The 17,843-nt window shown below is 48.5% G+C and overlaps 1 protein-coding gene across 1 annotated transcript in view; it reads right to left on the reverse strand.

Moving 5' to 3' along the window:
* The window catches only part of AHSA1 (activator of HSP90 ATPase activity 1), a 164,108-nt gene that overhangs the window by 17,318 nt on the left and 128,947 nt on the right, over positions 1–17,843 (reverse strand). The window contains exon 7 of the mRNA XM_069637993.1: positions 13,541–13,642. Coding sequence (XP_069494094.1) covers positions 13,541–13,642 — 102 coding nt within the window. The remainder of the gene's footprint in view (positions 1–13,540; positions 13,643–17,843) is intronic.

The raw sequence follows: 17,843 nt of genomic DNA on the forward strand, positions 1-17,843 counted from the left end.
CTAAATCAATCCAGGAAGCGGAATTGCGAGTGCAGAGGGCAGAGGCAACCCATATATCCCCAAAGCCAACCAGAATCTCTCCGGGCATTGCAACTAGCACAAAAACAACTACAGAACATCGCCCTCAACAACGCCAAACAGGCGCACACAGCAATGCGGGCTAGAGTGTACGAAACGGGGGATAAAGCGGGCACAATGCTGGCATGGCTGGAGAAGCGAGATGAAGGGCTCAGACATGTCAGGGCGATTAGGACACAGGGGGACACATTCTTAACAGCGGACCGGGACATCGCGGAGGGGTTCGCCTCCTATGATAGGGAGCTCTACAAAGCACCGACCTCCCCCATTGATACCACAATCCTAGCGGAAGTTACCTTCCCTCTCGACACCCGGACAAACTTCCCTCCTGAACACGAATATCACAGAGGACGAATTGTATGCAGCCATAGCGGACTTCCAACCCGGGAAAACCCCCCAGGGCCCAACGGCTTCCCGGTAGAGGTGTGGAAAAAATGGATACAAACATTACACCACATCTATTAAAAATGTATGAAACTTCCCACAGCGAGGGATTCCTCCCACGAGACCCGAGACAAGCCACTATAGTGGTAATACCGAAAACAGACAAACCCCCGGATAGATGCAGTTCTTATAGACCGATTTCTCTCAACACCGAAACCAAAATCCTAGCGAAAACACTAGCTAATCGACTCCAGCCAATTATATCCACCTTGATTCACCTGGATCAATATGGATTCATGCCACAAAGATCCATGCGCATGAACATACACCGATTACATACGGCGATAGAAAACGCGCCCACCATTCAGGGCCCACTAGCCCTGTTGGCGGTAGATTTTGAAAAGGCGTTCGATTCGGTACGCTGGGAAGCGATCTGGGAGATAATGCAAAGAACGGGATTTGGGCCCCAATTCATGAGCTGGGTCAAACTACTGTATAAAGCACCAACAGCAGTCACAAAGGTGAACGGTTATACATCAAACCCCTTTGAAATAGGAAAGGGAACCAGGCAAGGATGCCCTCTGTCAGCCATGATATTCGCGATACTATTGAGAGGCAATGAGACATGGAAGGGCTTCCGCTGGTCGGAAAGCTGGGAAGACAGGGTGTCCCTCTGTGCTGATGACTTGCTTGTACATCTGTACGATCCAGTAAGATCCTGTCCCATAGTGACCGGAGTGCTACAAAAATATGGCGCCTTCAGCGGCCTACAGGTCAACTGGGCTAAATCCATCCTGTTCCCGCTAGGGCAGGTAGAACAGGCGATGCCCCCACAATGCCCCTATCAGGTTGAAAGGGAGCAATTCAAGTACCTGGGTATACTCGTCACAAATAATCTCAATGACTATGTACCTAGAAACTTACACCCAGTGATGACAAGACTCGCGGAAGATTCCAAACACTGGGCATCCCTCCCCCTGACGCTACTAGGCAGAGCAGCGCTCTTTAAAATGATGTCCCTGCCCAGACTCCTATACATATAACAAAATGCCCAACTTCACGTCCCCCCCGAACGTATTTGGGGAAAATAGATCAATCAATCCGAAAGTTGCTGTGGAATGATGCCCACCCCCCCGCCTAGCACTTGCCACGCTCCAAAGATCCATTTGGGAGGGCGGAATAGGGCTTCCCCGGATACAGACATACTATTGGGCCAGCCAACTAACAATTGTAAATGACCAATTGCACGGGGACAAATCGGCGTCGCATAACCGCACATTAGAAATTGACACTCCTGAAAACCCCGTCATGCAATATCTTTATAGGAAAAGGGCCCGTCCAACATCAAACGTCTCCAATATGCAGACACACCTAACCCAAATCTGGACGGACGCACACAAATTTGTGGGATGGGGCAACAACCTGTCGCTAGCCCAACCACTGTGGAACAACAGAAATCTCCCGTGTGTATACAATCTCTACAAATGGCCGCTCTGGTCCCAACATGGAACACTAGCAATGGGTGACGTCGTGAGAGAGGGCATCGTAATTCCATTCTCGGTGCTGGCGCTCAACCTCACACTTCCCCCAAACTGAACAATATCGTAGTCAGTTGCAACACGCACTACAAGGCAATCTCCCTGATATGACTGCATTGCCGAAATTCACCCCAACAGAAAGGAACCTCTTCCCGGAGCGAATCACTCAGAAAGTGACGTCAGTCCTGTATAGTGCCATAACCTCCTTTGGCACGACAGAATTGCGAGCTCTACAGACCAAATGGGAGACTGATGTGGGTACAATACTGCCGGAAGAATGGGTCATAGCTCTGATGTTTCCTAGGGAGGTAGCCATATCGTCAAGGCTCAGGCTGATACAGTTAAAGATACTACATACTATCCTAGAGTGGCTCTCTACAAACGAGGAAGGATAAATGACCCAACCTGCCTGCGATGCAAGACAGAGGAAGGTACCTTCTTTCATATACTCTGGACATGCACACACATTCAGCAATTCTGGGACGCTTGTTGCAACAAATTATCTAGAGTCCTAGGTAAGGAGATCCCCAGAGATCCTAAGCTGCTACTGTTGGGAATAGACGATGTCGAACTGTCAAAATATGAAAAACTGTTTGTGTTCACTACTACCGCACTTATCAAAAGAAACATTGCTCAGAAATGGGGATCGTAGGTGACCCCGAGTTATGGACAATGGACGACAGACATCTGTGTTGCAATGGAGCACAGGGTTTAAACGGCCAGAGGATGTCCGGCCAAGGTGCAAAAGGTATGGCAAAAATGGGAAGACGCCCACTGAAAGGTGACTCTGTATGAGCAAATAAGAAAAGAGAATGTGGCGCCCCTCGACATCCAGGGTACCAATAAAGCGGGGAAATCGAATGTAGCTCCTGTGAAGGGGCAGTGAACTCAATTTTGAAATGTCTGAAATAACGGTGGGAAACAATCAATGACTCGTATTGACAGTGTGCTTGTCTCAAACCAATAAAATGTTTTATCAAAAAAAAAAGTTGCTGGCCTTGAGCCAGCCACTGTAGCAAAGGTAAACGACATTGCCCATCTGGCAGAAACCTGCGTCCCTGAGGTCTGTGGCCACCGTGATGGCGTGGTCAGTCACCACCTCACCCTCTTGTAGAATCTCCAGTGCATCCGACCTCTTATCACCGGGGGGTGGGGGGAAGTCCAGCAGAGGTGAGAGCTTGAAGCACAGCTCCCCGGTCGTAGCGCGCTGGCGCCCTTGATGGTTGTCACAGCAGAGTAGATAACTCGCCTTCACATCCAATTTCTTCCCCTCGTTGTCAGGAGGGGTGGACTCTGCCAAAGACGCAGAGCCCGACAACTTCTTTGCCGCTGCAGAAATCAGTGTCCGGCGATGGTTGGACCTGCAAGCATTTAGGCACAGAGTCCGGCACCCTGTACTTCTTCTCTAGGTGGTCCCGCTTCGCTGGTGCTGTAGAAGGTTTCTTCATGAGTGCCAGCCCTTCATCTCAAATGTCATCCAAGAGCGGGACTGAAAGGATGGTCTTCCTCTTGGCCTACCGGTGCTGGTGTAAGAAGTCCGCCGCCTCCTCCGGCATGAGCTGGAAGAGCTCCGATGCCCTGGAGATCATCGCATGGAACGATCCCATCTCGTCCGGCAAAGAGTATCTGGGAGGAGGCAACGGGAGGTCCCCCAGCCTGCCGTCGTCTGTGCCCATCGTCATCACTGTGCCTGACTCAGTCTCACCTGGATGGTGGTGAAGGAGGAGGCGGCGGCGGCAGCAGCAGCAAAGGGTGGCAAGGATGCAGTGGGTGCCTCTTCCTCTTCTTGGATGGCGGATTCTTCCCCTCCTCCCCCCCCCCCCCCCCCACCCCCGTCAGTGGGGCGGTCAGCACTGGTGCCACTGGGAGAGCAGGCAGCGGCATCGCCGCCATCCTCTTCTGTATCTTGGATACCAGTGTATGCAGGGTGGAGAGCATGTCTATTGACAGATCCCTCAGTGGCAGCTGCTGCATAGGGAGAGGCAGCTGGGGCGCAGGAGCAGGGCCAGGGCCCTCGTTAGGAGGCTCTCCGTCGTCTTCCTCAACAGTATCTTTGTCGTCGCCCTTGTCGTAGGGCGTGACTCTGGCGTTTCCCTCATTGCCACCATCTTCCTGGATGGTCTAGAGGTAGACCAGTTCCTCCTCAGCAGAGGAGGCATCCATGCCGTGGAGGACTTCAAAGCCCCTCCCCCCCTTTCTTTGCTTCAGAGGGGATGGTCTCAGGGAGATTGGCATCCTCTTCTCCAGGGTCTTCTCAATGGGCTGGACGCAGCCTCCCTCCTGGGAGGGACACTCTTGCCTTTCGGAAAGATACCCTGTGGGTCCAACCCTGCTACCTTCGAATGGGACGCTACCACCACCTCAATGGAAGGTGCCGCCTTCGTCTGGTGCACCTGGGCCTTCAAGGTCAGGCCAGGCCCTTTGACCTGCATGGCCTTCGTGGTCGCCCCTGACACCCTTTCCCTTATGAGTCCGAGGCTCAATCCCCTTTGGCCTTCTCTGCCGAGGGTAGGCCGTTCGCCATACCCCGTTTGGTCTTCTCCTTGGTCCTCCGGGGCCACCTTTAAATTGCCTGGGTTATCAGAACTCTTGGATGAAGATCCCAGCTGGATCGGTCTCCAGTCAACGCTCTGGGATGTTGAACGCGCCCTGGCGGCTGAGGAGCCTGTCGCAACGGCACTTGGCTCTATGTTTGACCTCCACAGGAGGGGTGCCCTCAAAAGGACTTCGAAGCCTGTTCAGCTTTCCTGCATCCGGGAAAGGCATACTCCTGGGAACCACCCAGTGCAGAGGCCTTGGCCTGCAGCCACTCCTCCAGCCGTTTACACCGATACTTGAATGTGCATTTCGAGAGTTCACGCCAAAATGCACAATCCTCCTCCTTATGCGTTTGGTACAGGCACTGGCAATGTTTATAGTCCATGTAAACATTTTGCAAACTGCAGTCGGCGCAAAGCTTGAAAAGGCAGGGGGAATCCTTGTCGTCCAACATGATCCACACGGTGTTGGCCTGAAGAATCTTCTGAAAGCTTCCACAAAGAAATTCAACGAAATTCACCCGTGAGGGGCACTGAAGAATCTGAAAAAACGGATCCCTGTTAATCTGAAGGATGATCGATGGAGCACACTAGAGCAAAACTCTTCCAAAGAGCGATAAACGCCAGTAAACGGTTGAGAGCTAAGCACAAGCACTCAACAGCTGAACATGCTGTAAAAATCTGAAGATGGCTGCCTGAGGAGGGGCTTATGTAGAAGGCAGTCATTGGCTGGGGGCTGTATGACCCAGAGCTCAGTGATTGGGAGAAAGACAGTTCAGAAATGAAGCTGAAACTGTTTTTTTCTTTACAGAGGATTCCCAGCCTGATGAGACGGAATATTAAGGAGCATGTGAATCCATGCCAGACCCCATGCTGGAGAACTTTGGTTTAAAGAGTAACACTTCTTTCTCCATCATGGAACCCCCACGAATAACTAAACACAAAATAGAAAGGAAAATCTGTCCCAAAAGTAAAGAGTGAGACTCTCCGACAAGGGGTTTCTCCTCAGTCCTATTCATGGTGTGAGATACCAATCCAAAAATAGGCGCTGGTTTACCCTCAAGACTACCTGGCTCCTAGTGGCAAGCACATTGGAGCAGGCAAGGCTAAACTCAAGAGGGGAGCAGAGTATTTAAAAAGAACGGAAAACATTCAATAAATATTCACATTAGGAGAGTTAAAATGTTTCTGGCTTTGCTGAGTAGGAAATGAAAACAGTAATGCATAAAGAAATGTGAATACTTTTCTAGAACGGGCATAGTTCAAAGTCTTAGGAACTGACCCTGCAAAGATCGGATCACCTGGAAAGTTCAAGGCAAACAGGGACCTTTAATCATTGGAGTTGACCAAGCAGACTTGGTTCCTAAGTCTATGTTTATTTTCTTTATTCTATACCTTTCCCCATATTAGCAAAGAGTAATATGTTAGGCTGCTAATAAATAGCAGAAGTCGAAAAAGGTCTGAATTAAGACCAAGATTTGCAGAGGGTAGAACAAAAAATGCATACATTTATTTTTATTTCTTTCAATTTCAAAATGGTTTTACTTGCAATTCAACTTTTCCAACATAGGTATAACATATATTTGCATATATAGCTATCAAATAATTACATCGAAATCTATAATCCAACATAAATCAACATTTACGATTCCTGTTGAGAATTATAAAACAAAATTCAAATCCATCTTTCACCTTATTTCCTTCATGCTTTCTGCATATAAAATACAATGTATAGCGCATCTCATTATCTCAAATTCACAATGAACAAATCATTTGTCATGTTACAATGATTCAAAGCTTTAATTATTTTGTGGCTAAAATACTATAGATCTAATTTTAACAGGTACCTTATGGTTGCCAAGTTCAGTTATATTCTTTGGCCACTGAACATTAATTCCCACATTATCTGTTCAGATAACTCATGGTACTCGCAGAGTAATTTATGAAAATGGTAATTTCTCAAGTTGCTTAAGACAAGGGCATTCAATGAGGAGATGTTTCAGATTCTCAATATTTGCAGGTAATCTACAAAATCTGCAAGAGTGATCATATGATGTTTTACCTCTCGAGGCTAATAGTGACCTGGTTGGCTATACATTAAATCTCATTACCTCTGCCCTGTATGATTGATCTGGAAATGTTATTAAATATAATGGAACAGAATTACACTTATTTTTAATACAAAAGCTCCTGCCTTGAATATTTTATATGATATTCAGTTCATGTGTTTATCCAATCCGCATTCCACCACTTCTGTTTGGCCTTTGTAGGGTTAGTTGTTAGCATGTTTATGTCTGCTTTATTCAGATTCTCCCTACAGGCAGCACCCCAAGATCCTAAAGATTTAGTATGTTCCATACAAGTATCTATAGCCGATAGTAAAGAATCAGGGTAGCATGCTTTAGATTAACATTTTGTATATAGAGCCATGGTGTTCCAATCAACTATCACCCTTCAAAGAAAAGAAGCTGAGTTCATATCTCACCATTTGGATTGGTACAGATTGTGGGATGACAATGCATTACTTACCGTAAAAGCATTTCTGATGGTTGTATCTGCTTAGATTCACATGCTGTGCATAGGTCCGACATCCAGTGGTCACTGCGGAGTATTGCATTTTGTTTTTCGTAGTCGAAAAGGGGACGTCGACAAGGCGTGTCTGTAACACTATCCCTATAGTGACGTGCGTTGTACCCACAATCCCTCACGTGTCGAGGTCCCTCTGTTTGTATTTTTCTGCCCTGAGGGAGCCTTTAGACGTGAGTGAGTACAGAAAAGAGAGAAATATAGAAAAAGATGTCTATGTTCCTTCCATCCGAGCGGGGAGGAAGGGTGGGCGCATGTGAATCTAAGCAGATACAACCATCAGAAATGCTTTTTCGGTAAGTAATGCATTGTCTTCTGATGTTTGTTAATCTGCTTAGAATCACATGCTGTGCATAGACTAGCGAGCAGTACCCGGAGTTGGCGGTGGGTTACGAGAAGGAACAGTAGAGAAAAGATGTCTTAATACTGCCTGTCCCACCTGGGAGTCAGATCTAGAGTGTGTATCTAGACAGTAGTGTTTTGTAAAGGTGTGCACAGAACTCCAGGTAGAAGCTTTGCAGATGGACTCAAGGGGAACATTTGCAATGAACGCGATGGAAGCCCCAGTGCCTCGAGTGGAATGTGCTCTTGGCTTGAAGGGTAGTTCTCTCTTAGCAAGAGTGTAACAGAGAGTGATGCATTGAACAATCCATCTAGATATAGTGGACTTTGAAACTGCATCTCCTTCTCTTCCTTCTGCCACAGAGACAAAAAACTGATTAGTCTTTCTCAGTGGTCTGGTTCTTTCCATGTAAAACATGACAGCTCTGCGTACATCTAGTGTATGCAGACTTTTTTCTCCCAAGCTGGAAGGGTTTTGAAAGAACGTTGGTAGTTCTATTGACTGGTTTACATGAAATTTCGAGATGAATTTTGGTGCAAACCTAGGGTGTGTGCGTAGAACCACCTTATCCTTGTGAACTGTTACGAAGGGGTCTAGTACAGAAAGAGCCTGTAGTTCACTTACTCTCCTAATGGAGGTGATGGCTATTAGGAAAGCAGTTTTAAGAGCGAGGTCTTTAAGAGTTGCCTTGTGCATGGGTTCGAAAGGAGGGCCCATGAGTCTAGAAAGTACCACATTTAGGTCCCATCCGGGAGCTGGGTTAGCTATCGGAGGGTGTATTCTCTTTACCCCCCCCCCATGAAGGCCTTGATAACTGGTATCTTCCACCACAACACTTTAAGTTGGGAAGTGGTGTATGCAGAAAGTGCTGCTAGGTGGACTAATGGAATTGAACACTAGACCTGAATCCAGTAAATGGGTCAAGTACAGAACAATGTTAGTGGGAGAGCAGTCAACCGGGTTGATGCTCTTACCTTTACACCAGATGACAAATCTTTTCCACTTGCTAGAATAGCAGTGGCGAGTATTAGGTTTTCTGGCTTCCCTGAGGATGTCCATACATCTCTGTGGGAGTTGTAAATGTCCAAATTCTATGAGCTCAGGAGCCAGGCTGCTAAGTTCATGGTCTGAGGGCATGGATGCAGTGTCCTGCCCTTGTCCTGTGACAGCATGTTGTACGGGCAGGGAAGTTTCACTGGGGGAGATGGGGACATCTCCATCAAGTGAGCGAACCATGGCTGACGGGCCCACATTGGGGCCACTAGTATCATGGTAACCTGCTCCAGGTGCATCTTGTGCACCACTTTGTTGAGAAGGGGAGTCGGGGGGAAAAGCGTAAACAAATTTCCCTGACCATTGAATCGACAGACCGTTCCCCTTGGACTAGTTCTGGGGGTACCTGGAGGCGTAACTTTGGCATTGTGAGTTCTCCAGAGTTGCAAACAGGTCTATTTCCGGGAATCCCCATTGCGTGAAGACGTCTAAGACGATGTCTTCGTGCAATTGCCATTCATACTCTTCGGGCAGGGGGAAGTCTCTGCTGAGTTTGTCTGCTAGCAGATTGAGTTCCCCTGGTACATGTTGTGATAGTAGGTACATGTTCTGTTTGAGAGCCCACTTGCATATATTCTGGGACAGCGTGGACAGTCCTGGAGAGTGAGTGCCCCCTTGCTTGTTGAGGTAGTACATGGCTGTGGTGCTGTCTGTGAGGACCATCACTGTCTTTCCTTGTAAGTGTTCCTGAAAGGCTTTCAGTGCTTTGAACACCGCTAGTAGTTCCAGCAGGTTTATATGCTTGGCTGCTAAGCTCGAGGTCCACACTCCGTAAGCAGTCTGATGGGATAGGTGAGCCCCCCATCCTGTAAGGGATGCGTCCGTGGCAAGAGTGGCTTCAACTGCGGGTGTGGCAAAAGTTTTCCCTGATAACAGGTTTTCCTTTGTCCACCACCGTAGCGAGAGAACCAAAGCCTGCGAGACCACCACTAGATCGTCCCATTGTCCGCTGGCCTGACACCACTGGCTGTAAAGCCACTCTTGCATTGGGCGCAAGCGCGCGCGAGGTACCAAATAAATACATGATGCCATCATCCCTAGCAAGCGCATTGCTTTGCGTACCGTCACTTCTCGACCTGCCACATAATAGGGGATCTGAAACAGCATGTTTTGGACCCTCTCGTTGGAGGGGAAGACGAGGCCGTCCTTTGTTCGAATTAGAGCCCCTAGGAATTGTTTGATTTGGCTGGGGTCTAAGCTGGACTTCTTTTCGTTGATGGAGAAGCCCAGTTGGGACAAAAGGTCTACGGTCTTTTGGGTATTGGAGAAGCATGTTTCGTAAGAATCCCCTGTTATGAGCCAGTCGTCGAGGTAAGGGTATACCGGGATGGATAACCTGCGCAGGTGGGCCGCTGCCACTGCCAGTACTTCGTGAATATCCTTGGTGCAGATGCTATCCCGAAGGGTAGTACTCTGAACTGGTAGTGTTTGTTCTCCATCTTGAACCTGAGGTATTTCCTGTGCGCTGGCAACATTAAAATATGAAAGTATGCATCTTTCATGTCTAGTGTTGTCATGTAACCCCCCTGTGATAACAGTGGGATTACTTCCTGCAAGGTCACCATACGAAACTTTTGGGGTTTGACAAACTTGTTCGCTGGGCGCAGATCTAAAACAGGGCGCATGGTTAAATCCTTTTTGGGTACAAGGAAGTACACTAAATAAATACCTTCTGATACCTGAGATAGGGGGACAGCCTCTATAGCTTCTTTTTTCAGTAGCTCTTCTACTTCTTGAAGAAGAATAGTGAGGTGTTCCAGTGTCATGCGTCGGTTCCGTGGGGGTCTGTATTTCGGGGAACCGTTGAATTCGATGCAGTATTGGTGGGCTATGGTGGATAATACCCAGCGGTCTGATGTTATTCCCTCCCATGCTGAAAGGAACGATGTTAGCCGGCCCCCGACCGGTGATGCATGGGAGGGGACCCGAATCTTCGGGTCATTTGTTGGTATTGGGCATGGGAACTTTGGGGCTGGAGCCGCGACCTCTTCCTTTGCCACGACGTTGGCCTCTTTGACTGAACTGGGTCCTTTAGTTAGGAGGGCCAGTTGGTAGAGTAAAATTGCTGTTGGCTTTGCTGCTGGCATTGGCCACGAAAGGAGCGTCTATTGCCATAGCTGCGTCTGTTAGGTGGCCTAGAAATTTGGTCAAGAGTCTTGATGGTATCAAACTCATTCTTCGCATGTTCTAGGGCCTCATCAACTGCTTTCCCAAACAGATGTGTTTGTTCTATGGGCTTATTCATCAGGGAAGCCTGGGTTTCCGGCTTAAATCCCGAATTGCGCAGCCAGACATGGCGTTTGAGAAGTATTCCCTGAACCAGGGAACGGCCAGCCGTCTCTGCGGCATCTAAGGAGTTCTTTACGATGCCCTGGTTTAGAGTTCCCTCTGAGATTATGGCTAGCAGGCGTGAACGCAGGGGTTCTGGTGCGTCCTCTCCTTCGCTGCGCAGCTTGCTCCACTGTGCATCTGCGTAGCTAGCTAGTAGGGAATTGTTATTTGCAATCCTAGTTGAGAAGGCGGCAGAGGTCGTGATTCTCTTCCCAAGTGCATAGAGCTTCTTGCCCTCTTTGTCAGGTGGTGCCTCACTAGTGGATAGTGGTACCCCCGCTCTTTTTCTTGTATTAGTAACTACAAGGGAGTCCGGAATAGAATGTCCCCTGATATACAAAGGGTCAGAGGACGAAGGGCTGAAGAGCTTTTCTATCCGAGGGTTGACCCCTCCGACTAAGGCCGGATTGGAAAGGGAAGGAGTTATTCTTCTCCTTATAGAAGCCAGGAGCGGAATAGACTGACTAACCGGGGCTTTTTCTTTAATAACCTTTTCTACAAAGTCTATGTCCGGAAGAGTCTCCCCTGTGTCTATTTCAAAATGCGCTGCTGCCTTGCGCAATAGTGCATTAAGTGAAGGTTGGTCATCTATGGGGAGGTGTTTCCAATAGGTGAATCCTTGGGAGGAGAAGGGTGAAAGACATCAGGGTCTGAGTGCACTGATGGGGATTGCCAAGGCTGCACTGATGGGGATTGCCAGGGCTGTGAGGTAGCTGTATCTTCTTCAAAAGCTCCTGCACTAGTGTAAGGGTCTTCTTCAAACCCCTCTTCCTCATGTTCTTCCTCTCCACCCAAACACTCCTCATCTTCCTGGAGGTATTACTCCTCTTCAGTGAGGTCATATGCGTCTGTAGAAGGGGGAAACAGCCTAGGAATCTTGACCCTAGGGTCATCCTGGGTCCATTCTCTTGGTCTTTTGGGTGTGGGTGGGTTTTGGCTACCCAAAAACCTTTCCATTTTCTCCATACAAGAATGGAGTCTTTCAAGGGTCTCATGGGGAACCCCTGAATAGTCTAGAGGGGGGAAATCAGTGTTTTCACCTTCCAAACGCTTAGAACGCTCCCACAACGTCGACGAAAGGTTTCCGTCGCCCTCAGAAAAGCCCTCCGGTAGTTCAGAAGTGCCCTTAGATGAAGGGGGCAGTTCCTGGCTACTCTTGTGCTTTTTCGGCGTTTCTATAGCTTTTGGTGCGGTATTCGACGTCTGTTTCGTCGTCCGCTTACGTTTGTCTTCGGAAACAATTCTCACCAGGCTCTCAACAACGAGTTCGTCAGTAGAGGGCTCTGGTGTCGACGTTGCTTGCGTTACGCGTGGTTTCTCGACGGCCGCTCTATGGAGCGTTACGTCGGATGTTTTTGAGGTAGCGCCCGTGTTAGATGAAAGCCCAATCGCTGGTCGTGGCTGCGTTTGCGGGTGGGGCTTGAGACCCTTACGGTCTGAGGTAGACGCCGGAGTGCCCTGCGTCCCCTTCGGCGCTGATGGATCCTTCGTTCTCGACGAAGAAGAGCCGTGGGTTGTGTGCTTAGGCCTATGGGGTCTATGTGCGTCCTTGTCGCCGGGGTGTTCATCCCCATAAGCTGGGCGTGAGCCGAGCCCGTCGGGGCCGGGGACGGACGTCGAGGAGCGCTCCTTCTGGGGGTTAATGACTTCCGTAACGGACGTCGAGTTATCACCCTCCTCGTCACTTTCTGTAACAGCGGCGGCGGGTGAGGAAACTGACTTCGACATAGCGTAGTCCACCCACCTCTTAACTTTCCGTTCTTTAAGAGTTCTTGGTTTCAAGAGCTTACAGGCCACGCAGCTGTCCTTATGATCGAGGGGCAAGCAACGATTACAGAGCTTGTGTTTATCCTTCCAAGTGTATTTGCCCCTACAGCGTGGGCAAAACTTAAAAGGTGTCCTCTCCATAGCTGAGGCAATAATAACTGGTGATAACCCCAAGGGAAAGATAGGGGAGAAACACATTCTCAAAGAGAAGATAGAAGTTCGAACCCCCACTCTCCCTACTGTATGTTGGCCGGCGAGGCCAGGCCACGTGTTCGGCAGCGCCGAAGGATCCCCTCCGTCTCTTCCCTCCGTCGAAAACTTGCTCGGCGGAGAAACAGCTTCACAGCTAACGTCGAGTGGAGGGATGTTTAACAATATAATAAGTATAATTAAGGACCGAGGTCCGTAGTAAGTATTTTCAATGTCTCTCTAGGAGCTCCGCGTAAGGCGACCAGAAGCTGGGTGGAAAAAAACAATCTGAGGGACCTCGACGCGTGAGGGATTGTGGGTACAACGCACGTCACTATAGGGATAGTGTTACAGACACGCCTTGTCGACGTCCCCTTTTCGACTACGAAAAACAAAATGCAATACTCCGCAGTGACCACTGGATGTCGGACCTATGCACAGCATGTGATTCTAAGCAGATTAACAAACATCAGAAAGGTAATTACACTTTTCAAAATAAACTCTCAAGTACATTCCGATCTGGTTGACTCTCTGCTAACCTAGTGTGTCCCCCATAGGTCACTACCGGGACAAATTTTCCTTTGTAGATGTTCACCACAGGGACATATGAGAATTTCCCATACCTCAATAGTATTATTCTGACTGCGAGATCAACATCTGCATTTTATGTCTTATGTCGTTTTGATGTGCAATTTCATTTACATTTATAAGTACAAAGCTCACGCAAAGCTTACCAACTCTAGAAACTCGCCGGTAACACTTCCATCCAGCAGCTGAAACTTCCCACCTTTATCTGGCTCCAGGACAGCAGCAGAATGGGTAAATGCCTGAACCAACTGGCGTGAGAAAACAAAGAAACCAATTTACCAATGAAAGTAGCATTCAAGCTAGTTCCAGCCAAATATACATGTTCTCTAGTGCATTCGAAACCAGACTAAGCAGAGAGATTTTCATCGCACAGGAAGGTAATTTCTACAATTTGAGCTACAAAGGTCGGTACAAATACTCTGGTTACCGCCGAAAAGACTTCAGAATGACATAGCGCCCCGAAAATTAAGACTGAAGTAAAAAAAAGTGATTAAAAAATAATAATTTAAAAAAACATCTTTGTGCATGTAGGGCCTCAGGAAATCACAAACATTTCAGAAATCCGGTGAGGCATTTTTTTCCGAAGGGAACTTGATAGTAACAGAAATCCTCAGTGCCTGTCTGAAAAAAAAAAAAAAGGCCTAGTCAGAGCATCAAAAGCGTGTGTTTTTTTCCTGCTTCTTACCTCACCTTTTCCTGAGGAGCACTAATCCTTGGGGTCAGTCATGTAAATGATCATGCGGGCTTGGAGCGAATCCAAGCCCCTCTGCAATCACTCATTTGCCACTGGCTCCTTCCCACGACCCTTAAGAACTGCTGACCCTTCCGGCCCGGCTAACTTTCACCCTATCTCGATCACCCCTTTTTTAGGGCAAACTCATGGAGGAGCTGGTCATCCCCCAACGAACCCTCTACACCAAAGTGGTTGGCTGCTTCCATGACCACCAGTCCAGTTTCAGTGTATCCAGAAGCATAGAAACTGCTCTCTTGAACACCCACGAGGACCTACTCTATACACTGTTCTGATCCTCCTCGATCTTCCCTCTGCCTTAAACACAGTCAACTACTCCATCCTCAAACAGTCTAGGCATCACGGACAGGGAACTGGTGTCACTTACCTCCTTCCTTTCAAATGGACCATCCCAAGTGCAAATGAGTCCTTTCCTCTCATCCACCTCACTACCTGTGGCGTCCCTAAGGGCTTTATCCTATCGCGATGGCTCTTCAACATCTACCTGGCCCATCTGGCCCACCTGATCCCTACCTTCTCTCTTCATTTCCAGTGTTATTCAGACGAGACAGCTCTTTCAAGCTGCCATCCTCCTCATACCGGACTGATATTCAGGCATGGTGCTCTGCCAATGATCTCTGCCTTCATTCCAGTAAGGCAGAGATCCTTCTCAGAGGGATGGCTGCTCCTAGTTTTCTCCCCACTCTCTGGCCCAACTCCTTGGGTGCCCCCTGCCCTCACCCACCTGTGAGGCAAAAAAACTTGGTATCATCGTTGACTCCTCTCTCTCTCTCCACACATCACAGTCCTTGCCAAGTAGTCAACTTTCAGTTGCACCTCCTTAGGGGCATTGTACCTTTCCTCACCTTCCCCCAGAAGCTCACCGTCTCCAAAGCCCTGGCTCTCTCTCTAGGCTGGACTACTGCAACAACCTCTTCACCAATCTTCCCATTTTCTTCCATCAAGCCCAGGGACCGCAACTCTCCAGCCCTAAAATCCCTCCACTGGCTCCCGGTGACCGCAAGGATCAGATTCAAGACAGTTTGCATCATCCACAAGGCTGTCTGGGGAATGCGACCTCTACATCCAGCTTTCCCTCCCTAAATACCTCCCTGCCAGAGTCCTTCGGTCCTCTGGCTCCAACTCTCAGGTCAAACATTTCTACAACCAGAGAGTGGGAGGTAGATCCCTTTCCTCAGCTGGTTCATCCCTATGGAACGGTCTACCTGTCCCCCTGAGACTTGAGCCAGATCTTAAATTCCAGAAACTTCTCAAGACGCCTTTTCTCCTCTTCCTTCCCCCTCTGTGTGCTAATTCTCCCCCCTGCCGGTGCGGCTGGGGTCTGGTCCCTTCAGAGTCATGTACGGAACAGACCACCCCCTACCACTTGCCTTTGGGCTCCCTTACCCTGACTAGCCCAACCTGGTCCTCCCTGTACGCCACACTTCTCCTTCATTCTCCCCTCTTCCCCTTCTCTACCCATCCACCCCCTTGCACTTAACACCTTCGTCGTGCACTTGCACGGTAGGATTGTCACAAGACCAATATAATAGTTTGTTTCTTTTAACCTTCCTCCAACCCCCCCCACCCCCTGATCTTGTGTTGTGGCACCTGGAAACATGTGTCTAGGTGCCATCCACATGTCCAATAAATCAAAATGTTAAAGGGTGAGGGTACACCATGTACTGCGTTGCCTCCCTCAGCTGGCTGGGAGGCATCTACTGTACTTTCGGGGGGGGGGGGAGCTTAAGTTCACTTAAGATAGTGGCAGGTCCTGCAATAAGAGCCTGCAGGCTTTCAGGTTCAACCTGGGTCAGGGTAGCGTCTAGGGCAAGCAAAATTGCCAAAGGGTGCAAGTGTTGGGGCTGGTTCCACAGAGACTAGAGGATTGCACACCTTCCAACCAGAATGTCTTGGAAGGTTGTGCAAAATGTCTGCACATTCATTCTGAAGGTAACATCAGACTTCCATAGTTAGGGATAATTAGGTCATGGGAATTGACCCCTAGCCAGGTGTTCCTGGGGCTAGAGCGCTGCAACCGTCTATGTCGACATCAGTGTCCCTAGTCTTCCATCGGAGCAGGTTCTTCTGAACGATTACTGGTGTGGCACTCTTGGAAGCCAACCTCAGTGAGCCTGCAATGTTTGCATTAAGTTTAATAAAATGCTCACTTGATAAGAGTGGTTATAATTGTTTATTGATGCAGTGCTTCTGCACAGGTGGAGTGCTACAAAGCAGGAAGAGAACAAGGGAATACAGTAATCATTCTTAGGCCTAGAAGTTTCTGAATGATCTAAACAGGAAAACTAGCATATTAGGCCTGACAGCATTTCTCCGAGCACAAGTGCATGAAGTGAGTTTCGCCCATCTAGGGAGGGGGGGACAGAAAGGTTGAGGAGGGGGGACAGGACAGACAAACTAACTAGGTATAGTACATTTAGTTAGTGCATGCTTACAGATGGAGGTTTGAGGAAGAGGGGGCTAAAATGCGTGGAGTCCAAGAGGGCCCCGGGTTCAATGCAGAGAGGTTGCCTTGAGTGCTGAGACATAGTGCAGTGGTCCGGAGGCAAGTGCAAAGACTGGCGGGGGTGGAGGGGAGGGGGCCTGGGACCCGTTAGGCTCTGGAGGTTAACCAGGCAACCAGTCAGCAAAAACTGAGCCGAGTTAGGGAGAGGGATGATGGGGAAAAGTATGGTTGGACCATAAGGCTTAGATGAAGGAGGTCAAGAGCCTAGTGTAAAGTTAGCATACATAAGGGGTTGTCAAGGAATTGACTGTCCACAAAGGCAAGCAGAAACTCTGATTAACAGTTATCAAGAAAAGTCAAAACAAACCGCACATCAAAACATAAGTGTGCAATTGGGACATCAGCAACGATTTAGGTCAATATGTAGTTATTAAGCAATGCAAGGTTACAAGGCTGTGGGGCGCAGGGGATTTTAGATCAGCCATATAGAAACATAAGACTATCGATCCTTGGAAAATAAAATAAATGTTAGCAGTCTAACCCTATCCTTGGAGCCAATCTCCTGCATATTCTTCTACCCTGTCCCCCCCTGTGCCCGCCCTCCAGCCTACTTCTGCAGGAGTCTGTCCTGATACGACATGCATTACTTACCGTAAAAGCATTTCTGATGGTTGTATCGCCTCAGATTCACATGCTGTGCATATAGTCCGACATCCAGTGGTAACCGCGGAGTATTGCATCTTGTCTTTCGAGAATCGAAAGGGGACGTCGAAATGGGCATGCCTGTAACACTAACCCTACGTGATGTGTAGTGTACCTAAAATTCCTCACGCATAGAGGACCCTCCTATTGTATTTTTCCTGCCAAGAGGGAGCCTTGTGACTATCGTGAGTGATTACAGAAAAGAGAAAGTGGCAAGACGTCTATGTTCCTACCATCCGATCAGGGACGATCGGTGGGCGCGTGTGAATCTAAGCAGATACAACCATCAGAAATGCTTTTACGGTAAGTAATCCATGTCTTCTGATGTTTGTTAATCTGCTTAGAATCACATGCTGTGCATAGACTAGCGAGCAGTACCCGGAGTTGGAGGTGGGTTGTGAGAAGGAACAGTAGTGAAAAGATGTCTTAGTACTGCCTGTCCCACCTGAGAATCAGTCCTAGAATGAGTGTCTAGGCAATAGTGTTTTGTAAAGGTGTGTACAGAACTCCAGGTTGCTGCTTTGCAAATAGATTCAAGGGAACATTTGCA

Source organism: Ambystoma mexicanum, chromosome 14, assembly GCF_040938575.1.
Source record: "Ambystoma mexicanum isolate Mex_15411 chromosome 14, UKY_AmexF1_1, whole genome shotgun sequence".
NCBI lineage: Eukaryota > Metazoa > Chordata > Amphibia > Caudata > Ambystomatidae > Ambystoma > Ambystoma mexicanum.